The sequence below is a fragment of the Phocoena sinus genome, chromosome 4 (genome assembly GCF_008692025.1).
Source record: "Phocoena sinus isolate mPhoSin1 chromosome 4, mPhoSin1.pri, whole genome shotgun sequence".
NCBI lineage: Eukaryota > Metazoa > Chordata > Mammalia > Artiodactyla > Phocoenidae > Phocoena > Phocoena sinus.
The window spans coordinates 24,176,658-24,201,070 of record NC_045766.1 but is presented as its reverse complement, the minus strand read 5'-3'; the positions used below and the strand labels follow the sequence as shown (position 1 = coordinate 24,201,070).

At 37.6% G+C, this 24,413-nt stretch overlaps 1 protein-coding gene across 1 annotated transcript in view; it reads left to right on the top strand.

The window, feature by feature from the left end:
• Positions 1-24,413, top strand: part of SLC9A9 (solute carrier family 9 member A9) — a 569,241-nt gene that overhangs the window by 160,874 nt on the left and 383,954 nt on the right. The window contains exon 5 of the mRNA XM_032631496.1: positions 6,032-6,147. Coding sequence (XP_032487387.1) covers positions 6,032-6,147 — 116 coding nt within the window. The remainder of the gene's footprint in view (positions 1-6,031; positions 6,148-24,413) is intronic.

The window sequence follows — 24,413 nt, the reverse complement described above, 5'->3', positions numbered from 1 at the left end:
GGGCTCTTCAACCCATTCTAATCTCGCTTTAGCTCCCACATTCCTAATGACATTAAATGAAAGGGCTCGTTTGGCAACATTCAATCCTATGTATCATACCCTCCTTCTGGAAACACTCTTCTCTTGACTCTTGTGACACTCTACCAGATTTCCACTCATGTCTCTGTTGACCAATTCTTTGTATCCTCTTTTCCTCATCATCTCTACCTCATCTTCAAATGCTGGAGTTCCCAGGCATCAATCGTGGGCCCTCGTCCACTTTATGTTCTCTTCACATTTTCATTCACACCCAACTCTGAATACCCAACAGGCTCACCAGCTTCTCAATCTCAACATTTCTCAAGTTGAACGTGTAATCTTTCCTATAATATAAAGTCCCCCTTTATTGTTCCCAGCTAATATAAGTGTGGACATGTGCAATCTGTACTTCTCTCCATAGGACTTAACCACAATACTGTTAAAATAATAAATTAGCTAGTAAACATCTGGCTCCCCAATAAAATATAAGCTCCCCGAGCAGAGGAATTATGTCTGTTGGTACTTATTTGTTGAATGAATGAGTTAATGAGCAAATTAATGAATGCATGAGTAAGTGAATTTGGCTAGAAGACCTTCCCAATTCCATCCACCCCAACATTAATAAATTATGAGTTCTCTCATGGAAACAGAGAGAAGATAGGTGGCTGCCAGGGGCAGGGGGCAAGGGGGAGGTGGGAGAAATGAGTGAAGATGGTCAAAGGGTGCAAACTTCCAGTTATAAGATGACTGGGGATGTAATGTATATCATGGTGACTATCGTTAATAATGCTATCTTGTATATTTGAAAGTTGCTAAGAGAGTAGGTCTTAAAAGTTCTCGCCACATACAAAAATATTATAACTGTGGGGTGATGGATGCGCTAACTAACCTTATTGTGGTAATCATTTTGCAATACATACATATATCAAATCATCATATTGTATACCTTAAACTGACACAATGTTATATGTGAATTGTATCTCAGTAAAGCTGTAAGGAAAAAGAATTTATGGGGCTTCCCTGGTGGTGCAGTGGTTGGGAGTCCGCCTGCCGATGCAGGGGACGCGGGTTCGTGCCCCGGTCCGGGAGGATCCCGCATGCCGGGGAGCGGCTGGGCACATGAGCCATGGCCGCTGGGCCTGCGCGTCCAGAGCCTGTGCTCCGCGACGGGAGGGGCCGCAGCAGTGAGAGGCCCGCGTACCGCCAAAAAAAAAAAAAAAGAATTTATGACTTCTCTAGTGGGGTATTGCTCTTGAATGCATGCCCCAGAAAAAAAGAGAAACTGTGAGATTGAAACTATCCGTAAAATGTGAACAAATAAATAAAGATGCTTATCCAGAGGAAATGTTTGAGTATAGAAATCAGAAATTTAGGTGCAGATTATAATCTTTGTTTTGCTATCAGAGCCTGTTGGTGCTGGGCTTTCCCACTGCAGAGTGAGGTCCATGTAATGGTCTGTTTCACAAGCTTTCACAGGCAGGAATGTAGCTCTTCTGACAGTTAACAGGCCTGGTCCACACAGCTGTTTCCAAACTGACAGCAATTCCCCTTGCGTATCTCTAGCAATTCAAAAAAACTGCCTTTTCCAGTAGATCTATTCATAGCTTGATCAAGACTATTTTTAAAAAAGAAGATGTATTCTTTTTAAAAAATACTGAGAGAGACTAAGATGGCATACTTAAAAATCATCCAAGCAATTGAGCCTTCTGGAACTTTTTGTTTTGAAACATTTTTGCAACATGCCTTTAGGTGTGGAACTTTAATAGTGTGAAACAAGCTCATGAAATTTAAAATCAGTACGTGTGTCACAAACACTCAGTAAAGTGAGTATGTGGAGCATTGTGTAGGACATTTCTTCAAATTCTCTTTTACCCAATGCCTTCTATAAGTGACATGACTGCCATCCTGTGAAACTCTACTCTTTGAAGACGGGTCATGGATTTGCACCTTTGTATCCTCTGTAGCATAAGCACTCTGCTTTTTTTTTTTTTTTTGCGGTACGCGGGCCTCTCACTGTTGTGGCCTCTCCCGTTGCGGAGCAACAGGCTCCGGACGCGCAGGCTCAGTGGCCATGGCTCACGGACCCAGCCGCTCCGCGGCACGTGGGATCCTCCCACACCGGGGCACGAACCCGTGTCCCCTGCATCGGCAGGCGGACTCTCAACCACTGCGCCACCAGGGAAGCCCAAGCACTCTGCTTTTTAAAGAATAGCACTAAGTGGATATTTGTTGAGATCAATGTTATCAGCAATTTTGCTTTTTATATGGCAGTTCTGCTTCTGCCCATCCCTGTGACCTGGGCTGTCCCTAAGCACAGGCTGACCCCAGAAGGACATCTCACTTGGGTCCACCATCTTCACAGCACTGCGTGCACTGGAATTCACTGGCTTCCCTCTCCCCATCGGACCACATCTTTCCTGTATCCTGAGCCATCTGAAATAGTTTCTGTGAAGTGCTGATAGAACATACCACCCTGTGAGAATGTGGTGATTGCTAATGGGTTCATTTATTTATCCTCCCAGTTAATACAGTTATAATTAGTTAGTTACAATAATGTAGCAACAATAACAATAGCTATTTAAAAAAAGTGCCTGGCACATAATAGATACACACTAATTATTGACATTATAATTATCAGTGACAATGACCATTGTTATTGGTAATAATAACAAAATGATCAGACTGAGCTCATACTGCACTGGGCTTTTTCTGTTTCTCTTGCTTTTTAAGGTATTATCTCAAGGAAGATATTGGAATTATAGTTATTTTGTGTCCAGGGGTTGCTTCGGAGTAAACAAATCATTTACTTTCTTTTTTTAAAAAAACAAACTGTGTGTATAGAGGTATGTGTATATGTGTGTGCATGTGTGTGTGTGTGTGTGTACATGCACATGTGTTTCTCTTGATTTCAAAACAATTCCGAATCTCTATAGAATGGTGGTTGTGTATGCAGGTTTTGGCATCCAACTGCCTGGGTTCAAATCCAGCTCTGTCACAAGCTAACTTCTGTGACCTTAGGCAACTTACTTAACCTCTCTGAATCCTGATTTTCACCTTTGTAAAAAGGAATAAGTATAGTACCTAACTCAAGTATTATGAAGATTCAATGACATAATGAATGTCATGTCACATAATAGCACTCACTAATGTACATTGTTATTTTTTTATTATGACTGTTATTTAGAAAGAACTGAAAAATGCAGAATAGGAAAAAAGAAAATAGTCACATGTCATTTTATAACCACTATTAACATCCCAGACTATATGCTTCTGACCTTTTTCTGTTTATATGTGTGCTTAAATATATTCAATTTTTATAAAATGAAATTATTATATATTACCACTTTATAATTTGCTTTATCAATTTACTTTTCTATGCCTAATATACACTCTTGTATATAGTATTAATAGTTGCATATTAGTTCGTTATATGTGTGTTCTGTAATTTATTCACTGGTCATTTAGATTGCTTTGAATTTTTCACTCATGAATAGTAATAATCTGAAATAAACTAAATAACTTCTGGTGTGTATTCAGATTAATTTCTTGGCAAAAATTCATAGAAAATCATTTAATAAGCTACAGAATATAAAAAATTTAATACTTTTAAAATAAATTGTCCAATTGGCTTTTATAAAGACTTTAATTTTATTTTCATCAATAGTACATGAGGTTTCTAGTTTCCAAGTAATCTTCCCAAGCCTGGGTAATATATATGCATGCATATATTTTTTTTATCTTACCCAATCTAATGGCTTCTGTAGGGCAATATGGAGCAAGTCATTTTAATTCTGAGGCTCAGATTCCTAACTTGTAAAATTAACTAATGGGTATAGAATTCAGAAATATAGTCATAGGTCATAAAGTTGATACTGATTCCAGAGCCTATCCATGCTCCATATTGGAAGTGTAGCTCAAATGAGAAAGAACTGTGGTGAAGTCAGGTTAACACCAGGTGAGGCTGAAGGGATGACTCTCGGAGAGCATTTCCCTGGTAATGTTGTGACTGTCCAGAAAGTCTCAGTGTTCATCAGACATGCAGATTCTAATGCAGAGGGTGATGCGGATAACATATATAATTAAAATCTATGATTATATTTATTGCCATCTGCCTTGCTATAAACGACATGCTCCATAAGGACAGGGATCTTTGTCTTGTTCACTGATGTATTCTAAACACCTAGCACAGAGCCTGACAATAGTAGGGGTTCAGTAATAAATATCTATTGAATGAACAAGCTGAATGACTCTACTCTTAACCTGTCCAGAGGCTGCGTACCCTGGTAACCAGCAGAATGCCCTCCCCAAGATAAGTGTAGGTGAGCTGCCATGATTGAGGCCTCTTCCCAGAAACAATTGCTGTGTCACATGACACAGGCTTTCTCAGATATGTTAACACTTGCAGCCTAGTTAAGCTTCAGCCTCCCCGGCTAGAATCCACACACTTCACAGCAATATTGGGTCTCTGCTCGAACCCATGTGGTTGTCTTAATAGTTCAACTCATGGGTAGTAGTATCTCCAAGTTCTTGGGGATACTCCATTGCTGCACCTTTGTCCTATATAGAACAACCACCTTATGGACTAGTTAAGAGTATACTGTATGAGGTAACATATAATGTACAATATGGAACTGTTCATGTAGGCAATATGATGTAGGAATTAAAAGCCCGGGATCTGGAGTCAAATTTCTCAGTTCAAGTCTGGGTTCCACAATTTAATAGCTGTGTCACCTTGAGCAAGTTACTTGATCACACAGTATTCAGTTTTCTCATCTGTAAAATGCAGTTAGTACCTACCTTGTAGGATCAATGTGTGGATGAAATGAGTTAAAACATGTGAAGAAATAGATATAGAAAGTGAATATTACCTATTTTGATAATTACTATTAGCAGTCATAATCTCATTGAGAATTTACTATGTGTCAAAACCCAAATTTATATTACCTCAGATAATCCTTAAAGCAGCTCTGTAGACTAACCATAATTCTTTTCCCTACCTCAGAAGGTTTTAGTAATGCCCTAAAATCACATAACTAGTAAGTGGTAGAAACTGGATGTAAATGCATGTATGTCTGAAATATTCTCTCATAGAGAAATTTTTCATAAGAGAATTTGAAATATCCTCATTGTCATTAAAATTTCGAATATCTGATTTCTAGTCTTTTTAGTCATGCTCACAACCCTACAACATTTTTCAAGAAACTAATTTAAATACGTGTGAATATCTAAGCAACAGTCTCTTGGTCTGAGAGTCAGTGGTTTCTAAGGACTCTTACAGTCACTTTCAGTGATTCTACCGTGGTCCAGTTCACCAATTTCTGTGTTTCCTCCACTAGGATTTAGAAAAATCAGTTAATTAAATACAATTTAAAAGCTATAGGGTGGCAAATGATGACCAAAACAGATAATTTGCATTCCATGGGTTTGGTAAACATAATCTCATGAAAAGAATGGCTTTCTTTGCAAGATCAAAATGTAACCATTTCAAGATTCATTTTCAACTGTGTGTTGAAATTACAGGCGCTCTAAACCTAACAGTGTTTTCTCTACCTGGTGTGGAAGTGTCCTGACACCACCAGTAGTAGAGACTCATCTATTGTAAAGTAACTGGTTGACTGAGTGCCCTGTGAGTGGCCAGTAACCTTCTCATCACAGTGACAGACTTGAAACTTGAACCCTTTGCAGACACCCTAGCAGACAAAACAGTAAAACTGAAAAGCAATCCATTTACAGATGTCAACCCAGCCACTATATTTGTGGGTATGATTTGCTATGCCATATTTCACAGATAATTTTTTATATCCTTGAGATTTGTTTTCACTGAAGTACACTATAAAATGGTCTTTTACCTTTTGCCAGGTGAATAAACTGTGATATTTGGTACAGTGTACTGAGAACTAGCATGGCTACAAATAGGCAGAATAGTGGTAATTTGTGCCTCATGCTTATTCAGGAAGCCCATTAGAATGTCAGCTATGTTGATGTTTGAAGATCATATTTTTCTCTTCAACAGGTTAATTATGTATGGATTTGTGAAGGCCATGGTATATGCTGACCAGCTGAAAAATGGAGACTTTCATTTCACTGACTGTTTGTTTTTTGGTTCACTGATGTCTGCTACAGATCCAGGTAATTGCCCAAATGATATGTTGCCTTATTTCTAAGACTCAAACATTTAAATTGAATTTTTCTCTGATGACCATCACCCGAGTCTACATAATAATATTCCTTATTCCTTTTCACTTGCAGTTGACATATCTGTTAGTGATTACAAAAAAAGAGAAAAGAAACAGGCGAATATTCTAACACCTCTCAAAAAATAGTTCTGAAAGCAATTTCAGTAATGGGAAAGACTCTTTAAAATTCATTACTGTTTATTTCTGTAGAATATGTAGCCATTTTGAGCTGTGTGGTCCTTAATTTCTCTCTATTTAACTTTCTTCTTTCAAAAATGCTCTATTGGGGCTTCCCTGGTGGTGCAGTGGTTGAGAGTCCGCCTGCCATGCAGGGGACACGGGTTCGTGCCCAGGTCCGGGAAGATCCCACATGCCGCGGAGCGGCTGGGCCCGTGAGCCATGGCTGCTGAGCCTGCGCGTCCGGAGCCTGGTGCTCCGCAGTGGGGGAGGCCACAACAGTGAGAGGCCTGCGTACCGCAAAAAAAAAAAAAAGCTCTATTGAATTAAATGGTAAAAAATAATTTTTAAAATTGTTTACTATGTAACGTTTTAAACATATTAAACATAGGGAGAATAATAAAAATAATTGTCATATACCCATAAATTAGCAATTTATGATGATTATCAAATATGGCCAATGTTTTTATGTATACCCTTCTACACTCCTTCTCACTATGACTGAATTATGTTAAAGCAAATCCTAGACAGCGTATCATTTTATTTGTAAATGTTTTGAAAAATGACCATTGTCATAATGAAACCTAAAAATATTAATAATCTTTTTTAATATTATCAGAGAGCTAGGCTCTGTTCAAATAGCCCCAATTGTCTTTTTGTCATTATCATTATTAGTTTGTGTAGTAGTTTGTACAAATTAGGACCCAAATAAGGGCTACACATTACAATTGGTGGATACGACTATTGAGTTTCTTTTCATCTATATGTTCCCCTTCCATCTTCTATTTTTCTTGTCACTTATTTGTTGGAAAAAAAAGGCAAATTGTCTCATGGTTGAATTAAATATGGTTGCTTAAAATGTTCCTCTAACTTCTGTGTTTCTTGTAAACTGATGGTTAAATCTAGAGGTTTAATCAGATCAGCGTTCATCTTTTTTGGCAAGATTACTTGCTTGGGGCTTCCCTGGTGGCGCAGTGGTTGAGAGTCCGCCTGCCGATGCAGGGGACGCGGGTTCGTGCCCCGGTCCGGGAAGATCCCACATGCCGCGGGGCAGCTGGGCCCGTGAGCCATGGCCGCTGAGCCTGCGCATCTGGAGCCTGTGCTGCTCAACGGGAGAGGCCACAACAGTAAGAGGCCCGTGTACCGCAAAAAAAAAAAAAAAAAGAGATTACTTGCTTGCTATGAATCTCTATAGCATCACATCAGGAAGCACATACTGTTTAGTGACTCACCTGTCAGCCTGATCCATCACACTACTGAATTGCTACTCCGGCAAAGACCACCGGAACACACCTGTAGTTGAACAAGATGTGTTTATTACATGTTGTAATGAAGAGAATGTTCACCAGAGGAACCATGGGACATCTCAGAGAGTGTTAGAAAGGACTTGTTATAGGACTTGGGCTTATGCTTGGTGATTTTAGGGAAGGCTTAAGGAATTGGGGCTTTGCTCTGGATTAGATGCTGTCAGAAAGCATGAGTGATTGGGCATTTTAGTAAGTCTAACGGGCAGGAGGAAAGACTGAATAGAGCCTAAGGCTACAATTTGTAAAGAAGCAGCGCCACTTATAATAGCCAAGATAGGGATGTTGTGGTTTGGACAGTGTTCATTTTTTGTGTTTAGATGTGATTACACAGTAGGCTTGTTTTTGTCTTGATCCATCATGGTCACAGAGTAAACCTGTCTGATGTTTTCTGTGAAATTGTTTACATTCAACAAGAGAACAACAAAGCCCAGCTGATAGTACCAGGCCAGCTCCCAAATACTAGGGGCTGCTCTTCTCTTTCTTAGAATGGCCCTCTGACCAGCAGTATTGGCACCATGTGGTAGCTTGTTTTAAATGCAGAATCTCAGGCTCAACTCCAGAACTACTGAATCAGGTTCTAGAATTTAATATCCTCAAGTGGTTTATATGCACAGCAAAGTTTGAGAAGCTCTTAATGTTAGACTTCCCCATTTTAGCTAATGGGTTTAGTACCTGTTGATGGTTATGCTTAGTCTAGAATTTGTTAGGGGTTACAAACTAGTGGTATGCTAATTCTATCCTACATTTTGCATGTATTAGCTGGTACTCTCCTGAAAGAAGCAGTTTTCCAGATCAACTTTTTGAGTACCCTGTGATAATTATTTGAACAAAAAATCAGGATAAATTATTTATTCTTTTTGTTTACTTACTAATGTTCTAATTTTCAAAATAATGAGTTGTTTATCATCTCCCACATATGATCAGGTAGGTGGTTTGGGGCTTTTTTAAAGTATCATATCAACACATGGGTTTAAACATAGTTGATATGTTTCAATCTACTATTGTAATTATACTTTTTGAACAAAATATTCCATCTTTGACAACTGGGAGCCTCTTCAAGTTTCTCCTATATCCTTTTGCCACAAACCCAATAGTCTCTCGTAGATTTCTTGTTTTGGAGCAGGACTAGATGTACCAACCTTATTTTGTATGTTTCCTGTACCCTGACTTAGAACCAGACATTTCTCTAAGAAGACTTGGTTCTTTCTAAGCGGGAAATTTATTTAGAGAACAAAATGTGGACACTGGGTGTTTTCATTACTATTGTATTGGTCATTGTTTCTACATATTTTTATTTGTTTTGAAGGAGAAATAATATCACAAATTCATATTAATATTGTTACTTCCAATTTAGGATTATAGAAATTTAACTTGACTGCCTTGAATTTATTTTGCATTTAAATTTTTCTTCTGCCTACTTTTCTTCTTTCTATTACATTAATATAATTTCTTACTTCCTTTAAATGTATATTTTCAAATTTACAATGCACATATTATTACTAAAAATATGATTATTGAAAACTGCTTAGATTACATTGTGGTTCTTTTTAACCTTTGTGTATATGCCACTAGGATGAACAGTTAAAAATTACTCTGTTTTAAGAGCTCTTGAAATAATCCTCTGTGTGGGTAAGCCACAAGTCAATTATACAATAATGTTCATTTGTTTCATTTTGCTTTTAATTGTTGTTTTAAACTTAGATTAAATATATACAGAATTCCAAAATGAAAACCATAGGACAAAAGAAGAGAAATCTAACGTCTAGACCTGTCCTCTCTATCCTAATTTTTCAACCATTTGGGTTGGTTTTTAGTTTACGCTTCTATTTTTATTTTTTTAACATCTTTATTAGAGTAAAATTGCTTTACAAGGTTGTGTTAGTTTCTGCTGTATAACAAAGTTAATCAGCTATACGTATACATATATCCCCATACCCCTTCCCTCTTGCGTCTGACTCCCACCCTCCCTATCCCACCCCTCTAGGTGGTCACAAAGCACCAAGCTGACCGCCCTGTGCTATGCGGCTGCTTCCCACTAGCTATCCATTTTACATTTGGTAGTGTATATATGTCCATGCCACTCTCTCACCTCACCCCAGCTTATCCTTCCTCTCCCCGTGTCCTCAAGTCCATTCTCTACATCTGCATCTTTATTCCTGTCCTGCCCCTAGGTTCATCAGAACCTTTTTTTTTTTTTTAGATTCCATATATATGTGTTAGCATAGGGTATTTGTTTTTCTCTTTCTGATTTACTTCACTTTGTATGACAACACTAGGTCCATCCACCTCACTACAAATAACTCAATTTCGCTTCCTTGTATGGCTGAGTAATATTCTATTGTATATATGTGCCACATCTTCTTTATCCATTCACCTGTCGATAGACACTTAGGTTGCTTCCACGTCCTGGCTATTGTAAATAGTGCTGCCATGAACATCGTGGTACATGTCTCTTTTTGAATTATGGTTTTCTCAGGGTATATGCCTAGCAGTGGGATTGCTGGGTCATATGGTAGTTCTATTTTTAATTTTTTTTTTTTTTTTTTTTTTTTTTTTTGCGGTATGCGGGCCCTCTCACTGTTGTGGCCTCTCCCGTTGCGGAGCACAGGCTCTGGACGCGCAGGCTCAGCAGCCATGGCTCAAGGACCCAGCTGCTCCGCGGCATGTGGGATCTTCCCAGACCGGGGCACGAACCCCTGTTCCCTGCATCAACAGGCGGACTCTCAACCACTGCGCCACCAGGGAAGCCCTATTTTTAATTTTTTAAGGAATCTCCATACTGTTCTCCATAGTAGCTGTATCAATTTACATTCCCACCAATAGTGCAAAAGGGTTCCCTTTTCTCCACACCCTCTCCAGTAATTATTGTTTGTAGATTTTTTGATGATGGCCATTCTGACTGGTGTGAGGTGATACCTCGTTGTAGTTTTGATTTTCATTTCTCTAATGATTAGTGATATTGAGCATCTTTTCATGTGTTTATTGGCAACCTGTATATCTTCTTTGGAGAAAAATCTATTTAGGTCTTCTGCCCATTTTAGATTGGGTTGTTTGTTCTTTTGATATTGAGCTGCATGAGCTGCTTGTATATTTTAGAGATTAATCCTTTGTCAGTTGCTTTGTTTGCAAATATTTTCTCCCATTCTGAGGGTTGTCTTTTTGTCTTGTTTATGGTTTCCTTTGCTGTGCAAAAGCTTTGAAGTTTCATTAGGTCCCATTTGTTTATTTTTGTTTTTATTTCCATTTCTCTAGGAGGTGGGTCAAAAAGGATCCTGCTGTGATTTATGTCATAGAGTGTTCTGCCTATGTTTTCCTCTAAGAGTTTGATAGTGTCTGGCCTTACATTTGGTATGCTTCTATCTTTAGCTCTAAGCAAACAAACATGAACACACTCAACTATATACTACAGCACACATGGTTCATCACCTTGCTCTTCTTTAATTAACAGTATTTTGAAGAGTAATCCATAGCAACATATTAAGAGTTTTCTCATTTTCTTTTATAGCTGCAGAGTATTCCATAGTTTATTCAACCAATTGCCTGTTAATGGACATTTGGGTTCTTTTTTGTCTTTTGCAATTATGAATGATGTTACAGTTAATAACTTTAAAATTAATAGCTTTCCACATTTTGCTCCTGTTTCTTTGGGATAGATTTGTAGAAACGGGTTAAAAGGTATTTGTAATTTCCTAGGTGCCAATTTCCTCCCCATAAAGTTTGTACCATTTTGCCTTCACACCAGCAATGTATGACAGTATCTGTTCTGTACAGCCTTGCCAATGCAGAATTCTGTTACAATTTTGGGTTTTTGCCCATACAATAAGTGAGTATTTGTATCTCTCTGTGGCTTGACTTAATATTTCTCTTAATATGAGTAATATACGTTTAGGGAACATATGCATTTTTTTTTCTGAAAAGCAAATGTTTATAAGATGCCCTTTTCCAGTAGGGTTGTTGGTCTTTTATTTTTCATGCTTCTGAAGCCCTTAATATACTAGGGATATTAACCCTTTGTAATATAAGTTACAAATATTTTTTGCACATTTTTGTCTGTTTTATTTTGCTTGTGGGATGGGGGAGGAAAAAGCATTTTTTAATGTATGATGTTGACATTCTTCCTGGAAGAGGATGAAATGAAAGTATGTCTCAGATTTAGAACCCGTGGTGTCAATTAGAAGACCAGAGTCCCAGAGTGGTGTACAGGGAGAGACTGTTCCATCTCCAGGCCTAGAGAAGACCTGGCCACTAAATCATTGCTGGAACATTTCATGCTACCATCCCCCAAACCCAGGGAAATGCAGAAGTCCCTTGGCATCCACGGAAATGGGGCCTCAAGTAAATTATTTTCAGTCCATCAGTGATTTCTAGTTAGTTCAGGTTATTCTCTTCTGCCATATATGGATACTTTGCTTTTCATGGTCAGGTCCCATTTTAGGTCGCCTGTGCACAAATCTGCATTTTGAAAAGCATTGCATCCATTGTTTCTTGGTCCCAATGCTAATGGCCAAGTTGTTGTATTTTATGGAGTGATTCAGCCAGCTCCAAGTGTGTGGTGTTCAAGCTTTGCTCCTTCTGTGACTAGTGATATTCCTGAGGTTATGTTTACATGACACAGGAAAACTGACTGAAATAGAAAAAAAAAATCTAGCTCAGTAAGATGGTTATTTATCTACATGGTATCAAACAACTGAGCTGACTGAATTTTTTGAAATACAGAATTGACTCACAGCCATAACGAAAATCCTGGGAACCAAGTCCACTTTCCAAGTCTGGCACAGACCAGCTGTACAACTTTGGGCACCACTTAGCCTCTCTAGATTTTATGGGTTACTGAAAGTGGAAGATATGTGATCTCATCTTTTCCAACCCCTTCATTTTACAGATGAAGAAACTGACTTTTCATCTGTAAAATGAAAAGTTTCGACTAGAGCCCTTTCCAGCTCTAACATTTGGCGCTTATTTCTGTGAGACTGTTTTTTGTTTTTTTGTTTTTAATTTCATTTTAAAACAAGTTTTTGTTCTAAAGTAGTTAAAAGTGAACCCAAAGCCCTCCACCCAGACATTTGGGGGTTCTTACACCAACTCAGCAAATGTTAGAGAAGATCTCACATAGCAGAGACCCACACATGAACAGGAATACTTAAGCACCCTTTTCTTCTGGGAGCTAATTGTTATATTAAAACACACTGAACCTACTCTCTGCTAAATTGGTGCAATTTAAGATCTTCAACAACCTTTAAACACCTAGTTAATCTTACCCTACAATTATTCATTTATTGCCTAAATTATTGTGACTCACTAATTTATGAAAGAGAACCTATGCTCTCCAGGTCTGATTTTTCATGGCCTTCTTTAAATTAATTCTTTCCCATTTAGCCTTAGCTAAATCTCAGCGAGGTATTATTAACTATTAATATTTTTCTTTTACAGTTACATATTTAGACTTAAATCTAATTCTTCCTGCATGTTTCAGACTCTCTTTCAGCAGTTTTCAGTTTACCTCCAGTTAGGGTGATTTAGATATTATTTGATTGATTTAGTTTCCTCCTTTCCTCACTGATGAAGATCTTGCTGCTGATGGAAACGTCATCAGCATCCCTTAACAGAAAGAGTGGATAACTAAAGGCAGAGCCCCCAAAGAGACCATGTATGATAAACTGCAGGGTATGGGAAGAGAGAAGTACTTGCAGGGCTTGATCGATAAACACACATCTTCAGGTGTGTTTAGACAAGGAAAAATAGGAGGATGGGGGAGGGGAGAGAAACAATCAACAAAATGGTAATAGAGTAAGAGACCCAACGACTGGAAATAGATGCTATAGTTAATATCCCTCTTTTTACAAATGGCCAAAGCCCATTAGGAGTCTCTCCGACCTCATACTATCCTCCTGTCTCTTTCATCACTGACTTGGGTCCCAGTTTGGTATATTTAGATTATCCAAGATAACGATTTTTATTATTAAGACTGAAATATCCCTTTATATGGAGTGAGTGACATAGAGAGGTCCTTAAGGTATGTAAAGATACTTGGGAATCCCACTGTACCCATGTGCTATTCCTTAAACACACCAGTCTTTTTTTTTTTATTATTATTCAAGTGTAGTCAATTTATATTATAGTCTATTGACTATTATATTATAGTCTATTGACTATATTATAGTCAATATTATAGTCAATTATTATTCAAGTGTAGTCAATTTACAATATTAGTTTCATAGTGATTCAATTTACATTAGTTACATAGTGATTCAATTTACAATATTAGTTTCATAGTGATTCAATATTTTAATATACTCCATTTAAAGTTATTACAAAATAATAGTTATATTTCCCGGTGCTGTACAATATATCCTTGTTTCTTATTTATTTTATACATATTCATTTGTATCTCTTAATACCATACCCCTATCTTGCCCCTCCCCCTTTTCTCCCCACTGGTAAACACTAGCTTGTTCTCTATATCTGAGTCTGTTTCTGTTTTGTTATATACATTCATCTGTTTTATTTTTTAGAGTCCACATATAAGTGATAACATAGTGTATTTGTCTTTCTCTGTCTGACATTTCACTAAGCATGATACCCTCTAGGTCCATCCACATTGTTGCAAATGGCAGAATTTTATTCTTTTTTTATGGCCAAGCAATATTCCATTGTGTATATATACCACATCTTTATCCATTTGTATGTTGATGGACACTTAGGTTGCTTCCATATCTTGGCTATTTTAAATAATGCTGCTATGAACATCAGAGTACATGTATCTTTCGGAATTAGCGTTTTCATTTTCTTTGGATATGTACCCAGCAGTGGGATTGCTGGATCATGTGATGGTTCTATTTTTAGTTTTGGGGGGATCCTCCGTACTGTTTTCCATAGTGGCTGCAACAATTTACAATCCCACCGGCAGTGTACTAGAGTTCGCTTTTCACCACATCCTTGCCAACATTTGTTATTTGTAGAATTTTTGATGATAGTCATTTTGACAGGTGTGAGGTGATATCTTATTGTGGTTTTGACTTGCACTTCTCTGGTGATTAGCAACATTGAGCATTTTTTCATGTGCCTATTGGCCACCTGTACATCTTCTTTGAAAAAACGTCTATTCAGGTCTTCTGCCCATTTTTTAATTGGTTGATTGTTTTTAGATGCTCAGTTGTATGAATTGTTTATACATTTTGGATATTAACCCCTTATTGGCCATATCATTTGCAAATACTTTCTCCCATTCAGTAGGTTGTCTGTTCATTTTGTCAATGTTTACCTTTGCTGTGCAAAAGCTTTTAAGTTTAATTAGGTCCCATTTTTGCTTTTATTTCTTTTGCCTTAGAAGACAGATACAAAAAAATATTGCTAAGAATTATGTCAAAGAGTGTTCTGCCTATATTCTTTTCTAGAAGTTTCCTGCTTTCCAGTCTTATATGTAGTTCTTTAATTCATTTTGAGTTTATTTTTGTATATGGTGTGAGGAAATGTTTAATCTCATTGCTTTACATGCAGCTGTTCAGTTTTCCCAGAACCACTTACTGAAGAGACTGTCTTTTCTCCACTGTATACTCTTGCCTCCTTTGTCGTAGATTGATTGACCATAAGTGTATGGGTTTATTTCTGGACTCTATTCTGTTCCATTGATCTATGTTTCTGTTTTTGTGCCAGTACCATGCTGTTTTGATTACTGTCGCTTTGTATAGTCTGAAAGCTGGAGTGTGATACCTCCAGCTTTGCTCTTTTTTCTCAAGATTGCTTTGGCAATTCTGGGTCTTTGTGGTTCCATATAAACTTTAGGATTATTTGTTCTAGTTCTGTGAAAAAATGTCATGGGTATTTTAATAGGGATTGCATTAAATCTGTAGATTGCTTTAAGTAGTATGGATATTTTAACAATATTAATTCTTCTAATCCTCTAAGAACATGAGATATCTTTCCATTTACTTGTGTCATTTTCAGATTCCTTCATCAGTGTTTTAAAGTTTTCAGAGTATGGGTTTTTCACCTCCTTGGTTTAATTTATTCCTAGGTATTTTATTCTTTTTGATGTGATTTTAAACAGGAGTGTTTTCTTGCTTTCTCTTTCTGATAGTTCATTATTAGTGTATAGAAAAGCAACAGATTTCTGTATATTAATCTTGCATCCTACAACTTTACTGAATTCATGTATTAGTTCTAATAATACATGAAGACTGTTTGGAGACTTTAGGATTTTCTGTATAGAGTATCATGTCATCTGCAAATAGTGACAGTTTTATTTCTTCCTTTCCAATTTGGATGCCTTTTATTTATTTTTCTTGTCTGGTTGCTGTGGCTAGGACTTCCAATACTTTGTTAAATAGAAGTGGTGAGGGTAGGCATCCTAGTCTTATTCCTGATTTTAAAGGAAAGGCTTTAAGCTTTTCACCACTGAGTATGATGTTAGCTGGAACACACCAGTCTTGCTGCTGCCTCCAGGCATTTGCATTTGTTGTTTCTCCATCCTCACCTTCTTCAGGTCTTTTCTCAAATGTCACCTCAATGAGACCTTCCCTAACCATCCTATCAAAAATCAAACCCTTCTTCCCCTCAACACAGTTCGCCCCAAATCACTGTGCTTCCCATCCTTTTTCCTTGACTTATATTCTTGTACAGCACTAATCACTATTGATCTACTATTTATTTTATTTCCTTATTGTTCCTTAGTTCTTTGTCCCTCTGAAAGAGGAGCTTTTTTTTTCTATTTTTTCTGGGTTTTTTTCCCCTATCTTTTCACTCTTATATTTCTCGTATCTAAAACAGTAGGTTTTCAATAAATGCTTGTTAAATTAATGAATTAATAAATTTGTGGAAGAAACTGCTAGAGCAAAGTGTGGAGCTTGAAAAGGTATCTATTCTCAAATGTGAAATGTGAAGCAGCTGAATATCCCAGCTCACTCTTGGAGATAAGGAGTCTCATGGCCCCAGGAGGGACAGTGGCTCAAGATGAAGGTGGAACTCCTCGCACATAGCTGAACTTCCAGCACAAGCTGAGTGCAAATATTAGTTTCTGTCCTCCAAAAAAAAAGATATATTCAGCTAAAACAAAAATAAATGTGTCTTTCTTTTTGTTCAACCATGCAGCCAATATTTCTTTCCCTTTTTCATCGGTGGTCAGTAGCTTAACACTTTCCAGAGAGCACCAAGCCATAGATTGCAGACTTGCAGAAGCAATTATAACAGTGTGGGGTTTTTTTTCAGGTTGAAAGATGTCCAAAATAGGAGGTTCCTTTAGGAAAAGGAAGAACTCAGCACAATACATTAAATATTAATCACCCAGAAGATGACAGAAACTCATCCTGGTATTTACAGGACTGACATTTCTTCCAAGGTCTCAAGGAAGCCATTCATTCAGGAAAATGCACAGTGGGCTGTGCATTTCCTCACTTCATCAATTTCCCTGTTTCCTATTTGGATTAAAATGTCTTCATTTTATGTGATGCAGCTACTTTGAGACTCAAATACAGCTGTGCTATTTTGAACTCAAGAAGTATTAGTCCAGTATTTAAAACTAGAAAATAATTCTTACTTTGTAGACTTGTCCTATTTTCTCTCAAGAAAATTAATCCAGGTTGTCCTGTCTTGGGCAACCTCAAATAGGGCTTACTTGAGCATTGCTCTGTCCAACGTGATGGCTATGAGCCACACGTAGCTATTGAAGTGTAGCTAGTCAAAATTGATGGGCTGTATGTATCAAATACACCCTAGATTTCAAAGACATAATGTGAAAAAAAGTAAAATATCTCACTGATAATTTTTATACTGACTACATTTTGGAATAATAATATTAATTGAATATTGAGTTAAATAATATATACACTACCAAACGTAAAATAGATAGCTAGTGGGAAGCAGCCGCATAGCACAGGGAGATCAGCTCCGTGCTTTGTGACCACCTAGAGGGGTGGGATAGGGAGGGTGGGAGGGAGGGAGATGCAAGAGGGAAGAGATATGCAGACATATGCATATGTATAACTGATTCATTTCGTTATAAAGCAGAAACTAACACACCATTGTAAAGCAATTATACTCCAATAAAGATGTTTAAAAAATAAAATAAAATAAAAATAAATGAGGGCTTCCCTGGTGGCGCAGTGGTTGAGAGTCCGCCTGCCGATGCAGGGGACACAGGTTCGTGCCCCGGTCCGGGAAGATCCCACATGCCGCGGAGCGACTGGGCCCGTGATCCATGGCCGCTGAGCCTGCGCGTCTGGAGCCTGTGCTCCGCAACGGGAGAGGCCACAACAGTGAGAGGCCCGCGTAACAAAAAAAAAAAAAAAAAAAAAAACCCAAAACATAAATAAATAAATAAAATAAGATAACATTTTAAAAAATTGTTAACTTGTTATTTTTATGCTATATTAAGACGAGGCTGCTATTTTACCATCAGCAAGTGAAAGATGCACATTTTTGCTTGTTTTCCTGGTAACAGTAAATGGATTTCCATAAATCTACATACTTGGTTAGTGGAATGTTCCCTTGACCACCTCCATTTGTTCATGAGTTAGGAGTGTAATATATATAATGTGGCAATTTTGCTTTGGATAAAACACAAATACACTTTTATATTTATATTTCACAGGTAGAAGATAATATATGAAAGCAAATCCCAGACATTGCCATTTTTCCCCATGTGTTTTGGTATGCATCTCTATAATTATGATCATTATTCTTACATAACCATGGAGCCATTATCAAACCTGCAAAATTTCCCATAATCCATTGATATCATCTAATACCCAGTCCACATTCAATTTCCCTGATTTTTGCCTTTTACTTTAATCAGAACCCAAAAAAGCTTCACATTTGACATTTAGGTATTATATCTCTGCATTCTCTCTTAGTCCAAAGCAGTGTTTCCCTCTTCTACCCCATCACTTTTTATGCTATTGACTTGTTGAGGAAATCGGTCAGGACGTCCCACATTCTAGATTTGTCTGTTCACTTACCGGTGGTGTCATTTAATTGTTCCTGTATTTCCATTTTGAAAGTTAGTTAAAAAAATCTTGATTAGATTCAGGTTCAGCAGTTTTGCAAAAATGCTGCAGAGGGGATGCTCTATAGCTCATGTTGCGTCATATCAGAAGTTACACATTCTCTGGGTGTTGACTTTTAGTGATGTTAAGTGTGATCAGTTGGGTTCAGGTGGTGACAGCCTGATTCCTCCTTGTGAATTTTCCCACGAAATTTTCACGTAATAGTTTCATCCATTGATGCTTATTGTCTGAACCTATTAGTTTCATTAAGATTGACAAAATAGTGATTCTTTTCTAATTTTGTCATTTCTTTCAGATTATTATTTAGAATTATTATTGCTGCAAAAAATCCTGTTATTATTTTTTTCTTTTTTTTTTTTCTTGCCGTACGTGGGCCCCTCACCGCTGCGGCCTCTTCCACTGCGGAGCACAGGCTCTGGACGTGCAGGCCCAGCGGCCACGGCTCACGGGCCCATCCGCTCCATGGCACGTGGGATCCTCCTGGACCAGGGCACGAACCACGTCCCCTGCATCGGCAGGCGGACTCCCAACCACTGCGCCACCAGGGAAGCCCCCCTCTTATTATTTTAAACCAATCCTTATATCATCTAAAAGGAATGAGTAGACAATATCTGGATCTTTGGTCAAATAAAGCAGCTGTAAACAAATTTCCATTTTAAACATCTGGCTTAAAACATAGCCCCAATGCCATCATCACAACTAAAATATTAACAATAATTTTTGTGGTAGGCAAAATAATGGTCCTCCACAGACGTCCATGTCCTTATCTCCAGAACCTGTGAATATGTTACCTTACTTTGCTAAAAGGGCTTTGCAGATGAGATTAAAGACCTTGCAGTGTGGCTATTACCCTGAATTATCTGGGTTGGCCCAGTCTTATCACATGGGTCCCTAAAAGCTGGAGAACCTTTTCTGGCAGTGATCAGGAATAGATGTGACTATGGAAGAAAGGTACAAAGAGAAAATTTTTCTGGTTTTGAAGATGGAGGAAAGGGGCTATTAACCAAGGAATGTGGAGGGTGGTCTCTAGAATCTGAAAAGGACGAGGAAACCAATTCTCTCATAGAGCTTCCAGAAAGGAGTGCAGCCCTGCTGACACCTTGACTTTATCCCGTTGAGACTCCTGTCAGACTTCTGACCTCCAGAACTATGGAATAATTGTTTTGTTTAAAGTTTGTGATAATTTGTTACAACAATAGAAAACTAATATAATTTAAGTGTTATCAAATATATAGCTAGATTTAAATTTCTCAAATTGTCTCATAAAATTTTCTATAGCTTCTCTATTAGACCAAGGATCAAGACAATGGCTGCACATTGCTTTTGGATGATATAAGGATAATTTAAAATAATAAAATTGTAGGATTTTTTAAATTAATTAACTTATTTTTAAATTTTTTTATTTATTTGTTTTTTTAACATCTTTATTGGAGTATAATTGCTTTACAGTGGTGTGTTAGTTTCTGCTTTATAACAGAGTGAGTCAGCTATACATATACATATATCCCCATATCTCCTCTCTCTTGCGTCTCCCTCCCACTTTACAGAAAGAGACTTTAGAAATCATTTAAGGTAACACTCTTATTTTACAAAAGAGTGAACTAAGGTTTAGAGGTGAATTACTTGACCCTAAGACAGTCATGTCAAAACAACATTATAATCACTCTGAAAACTTCATGAAGGTCTGCAGTGAGTTCTGGGAAAGTGATGGCCTTAACTTGACTTCCTTGCCTTTCATTACTCACTCTAATCTACCTGATTTTGCTAAAATCAGATAGATGCCTATATGCAACTGAGTGCTGGTGAAGCAGTGAGCCCACCACAAGTGAAATAAAAGCACTGAGCTTTCTCTACCATGAGTAGCATGAGCATCTAGATGCCATCTTCACAGATGTTTTTAGATGGGGACTGGAAAGCTGTGAATACTCAGCAAAGGTTTGGGTTTGCAGAAGTCTGTGGATCTTAGTGATGGAAAAGGGGGAATAGGTTGACCCACTTGATCCTGTATGAGTGAACTTGGTTTCCTTGATTACTGGGCAAAGGTGTAGCCTCATCCAGCTGTCTGAGGGTAGCGCACATGCTTCTACACCACTGGCCTACTTTCTGCCACTTATGGGACTGCTGTCTTGGAGGGTAGTCCAACAAACAGTCTTAAGCTCCAATAACCCAACAAAGAAAAATAAAAACACAACATGGCTTTTCAGTAGCCTGAGAGAGGAAGATCAGTCAAAACAAACAGAACACACACACACACACACACACACAAATAAATTCCTGAAGTAGTCAGAGGACAATTTGAACAACGTTTTTATAAGAAAAGTTAAGAGGATCAAGGGCAGATCAAATTCATGATTTTTCCAAGTAAGCAATTGAGTAAATAAATCAAAGGATGATGCAGTTAAGACCTTCCCTCCACAACAGATAATCATCTGGCCCAAAATGTCAATAGTGCCCAAATTGAGAAACCCACATTAGCTAATTTCTCGGGTCAGGTTTGGACCCTTAAGGAAAGACAGCACTGGGAATCCACCAGCCCCAGGATTTGTATGGAAAGAGAATGACTAAATTTCTCATCAATTCCTTACACCAGGAGATCTTTTGCACCGCCCGATATTACTCCCATGAACACTTGTTCTGTTGTCTAGCTAATTGTATGCACTTAGTGTGGCAAGGAGCTGAGCAATAATTACTCCATGGAATGCAAGTGAGCCAAAAAGGTGGCGCTTATATTGATTTTTTCTAATTTGTCTTTGCTGTGTATAGCTGCCCTTTGCCGGAGTCAGAAGTACGTACCTTTCCCAACTCCCTCACCTCCCTTCCACAAGCAGCAATTCAAAACAGACTTCTTTCTTCCTGGGGATTTCTCATGGCTTTTGTTGGTATTGCTATTATTGTCTGTTAGCTCCAATTCCATTTTCTTTGTATACTTTCTCTATCATTGATTTAGGGGAGGAAGCCAGTAGCTTACACTAGCTCATCGTCTTGTTGATGGGAAGAACGCTATGATAAAAATGCCACTTTTTCTCAAATTAATATAAAAAGTTAATGCAATTCCCATGAAAACCTAACACTTTAAAAATTTGGAACTGGATAAAATTATCTTAAAGTTTATAAAGTAGAATAAAAGAATGAGGGGAACTGCCTAACCAGATATAAGAATAAACTACAAAGCTATTGTAATCAAATTAATATGGTATTGGCCTAGGAATAGGGAGACCAGTGGAAAAGAATAGAGGATCTAGAAACAAGTCTCAGTATAAATGGGAATTTGAGGGGTGGTATTTCAATTCAGTGGGAAAAGGATTGTGTATTTAACAAATGATATTTGTAAAATTGGCTGGCTATCCATTTAGAAGACATTAAAATTGGATACTTATCTACCATTTACAAAAATATACCTAGAAGAATTAAAACGTAAATGAAAAAATGAAGTAAAAGAACTTCTGCAATAAAATCTGTACGTCTAGGGCTTCCCTGGTGGTAAAGTGGTTGAGAGTCCGCCTGCCGATGCAGGGGACGCAGGTTCGTGCCCCGGTCCGGGAAGATCCCACATGCCGCGGAGCGGCTGGGCCCATGAGCCATGGCCGCTGAGCCTGCGCGTCCGGAGCCTGTGCTCCGCAACGGGAGAGGCCACAACAGTGAGAGGCCTGCGTACCGCAAAAATAAATAAATAAATAAATAAAATAAAAATCTGTACATTTATATTTGCAGATTATAGATAAGGAAATTCTTCTTAACAAGGAATGGAAACCTGGAATCTACAAATAAAGAATAGACATACTTGACTATATAAAATTGTTTTAAAACAATTTTTAAATTGTTAGGGAAAAAACATTTAAATATAGAGAACAGAGTATTATTTTCTCTAATATACAAAGACACTTAAAAAGGACAATCTGGCAATAAATAACAGAAAAATGGACAAAGACAATAAAGAGACAATTCATAGAAGTGCAAATCCTCTTGGGCCTCAAATGTGAAAAGTTATTCAAACTCATCAGAAACCATAGAAATGTAAAATAAAGTAACAGCATATCATTTTACCCCTAGCAGTTTGGCAACAACAGTTAACACCAAGTAACAGTCGTTGCTGTCAGGGAGGCAGGGAAAAGTGGACTCTTACACATTTCTAGTGGAAATTTAAATCATCAACAGACTTTTGGAAATCAATTTTGCAACAGCTATTAGAATGTAAAATACATAGCCCCTTCTCCCAGCCATCTGACTCCTGGGAAGTTTTCCCACACAAGTAGAAAGACTGGTTCTTAAGGATATATGAGCAGGGATGTTTATTGCAACATCTTTTTAAGTGGAGGGGAAAAAAAAAAGAAGCAAAGTTAATCCTATCCATAAGGGAATTGTTGGATAGGTTGCAGGACACCTACACGATGTCATGTAGCCATTAAAAGAGAAAATTAGTGCTCTTCCAGCTGACTTGAAGGCTTTCCAGGAGGCAGTGTTGACTATGTAAAGCAAAATGCAGAACAGTATATATGAGATTCAAATTTTTTAAAAACAACAATCATTCCCATGTATTTATGTATATTTATGTATGTAAATGTATTTATATACATAATGTACATACATAAATACATGGGAATGCCTGTATTTGTATTTACATATACATATATATGTATAAAGCAGGACTCATGGGGTATAACTGTAGAAACTGCTTTTTCTCCCATTGCTCTTTTAAAAGTATCCTTTTAAAAGACTACTCCTTTCCCACGTGGATGAAAACTTTTGGTCTTTAAGTTGCAATCAGAGTCTCAATTCAGCAATGAATATGTCCAATATCATGTAATATTGCATGTTTTCAATTTAATTTAAGACTTTGCCCCACATCTCCCAGCCCACTGAAAGCAGGTTGGTTGGGGTCTTCTTTGTCACATGCCTCATCTACCCCTTGCTAGATGCAGTTCCTGACTCCTACAAGATGGAGGCAGAGATGAAGTAAGGACATTTTTTATTTGATTAACAGTAAGCCACCATTAGAGCAGCTGGACAGCCACATCCCATTAGATTTCTCAGGTGAGAGTCAACCAATTTTCCACTGTGTTCCCCAACTCCGGGGGTCACATCTTAAGCTGTCTGAAGGTCTAGGCAAAGATCCTTTTCATAGGCTTGAGATGAGGGAGTGTGAGATTCACAATTCACAAGTAGCAGAACACCATTCACAAATCTTAACTTGCTAGGCTAGAGTCTAGAGACCCTTTCACATTCTTAAGGTAGGTGAGAAGAGAGGTTTAAAGGAATCATGTAACTGGTTTTTGGATAAGTACTTTAAAATTGTGCATCTCACTGTGGAAAATGTTATTTTTTTCTTTTCTCCTCAGTTTAAACTTCTGATTTAATCTGTTACAAATGTGTGTGTATGTGATTAATATAAAGAGAATTTTCGTATGAAGAGACATTGGTGGGACATGTACTAGATTGTAAAGTTAGGTTACTTTGGAAGGAAAAGAAGAGATGGGGAAAAGGGAGACATGTCAAAAAGGAAAAGAAAACAAAAGACTATTAAAAGAAAGCAAACAAAAAGTATATAAATATAATGTGACATTTACATATTTATGCATTTATATGGAAGCACATCTATGTATGCAAAAAGAAAACTTCAAAATTTCATAGAAATGGGAAAATTGATGAATTTTTTAATGTCATGTTATTAAACCACTATAAAGTGTAATTAGAAGACCTTTAAAGAAAATCTTCAAACTCGATATGATATTATGCAT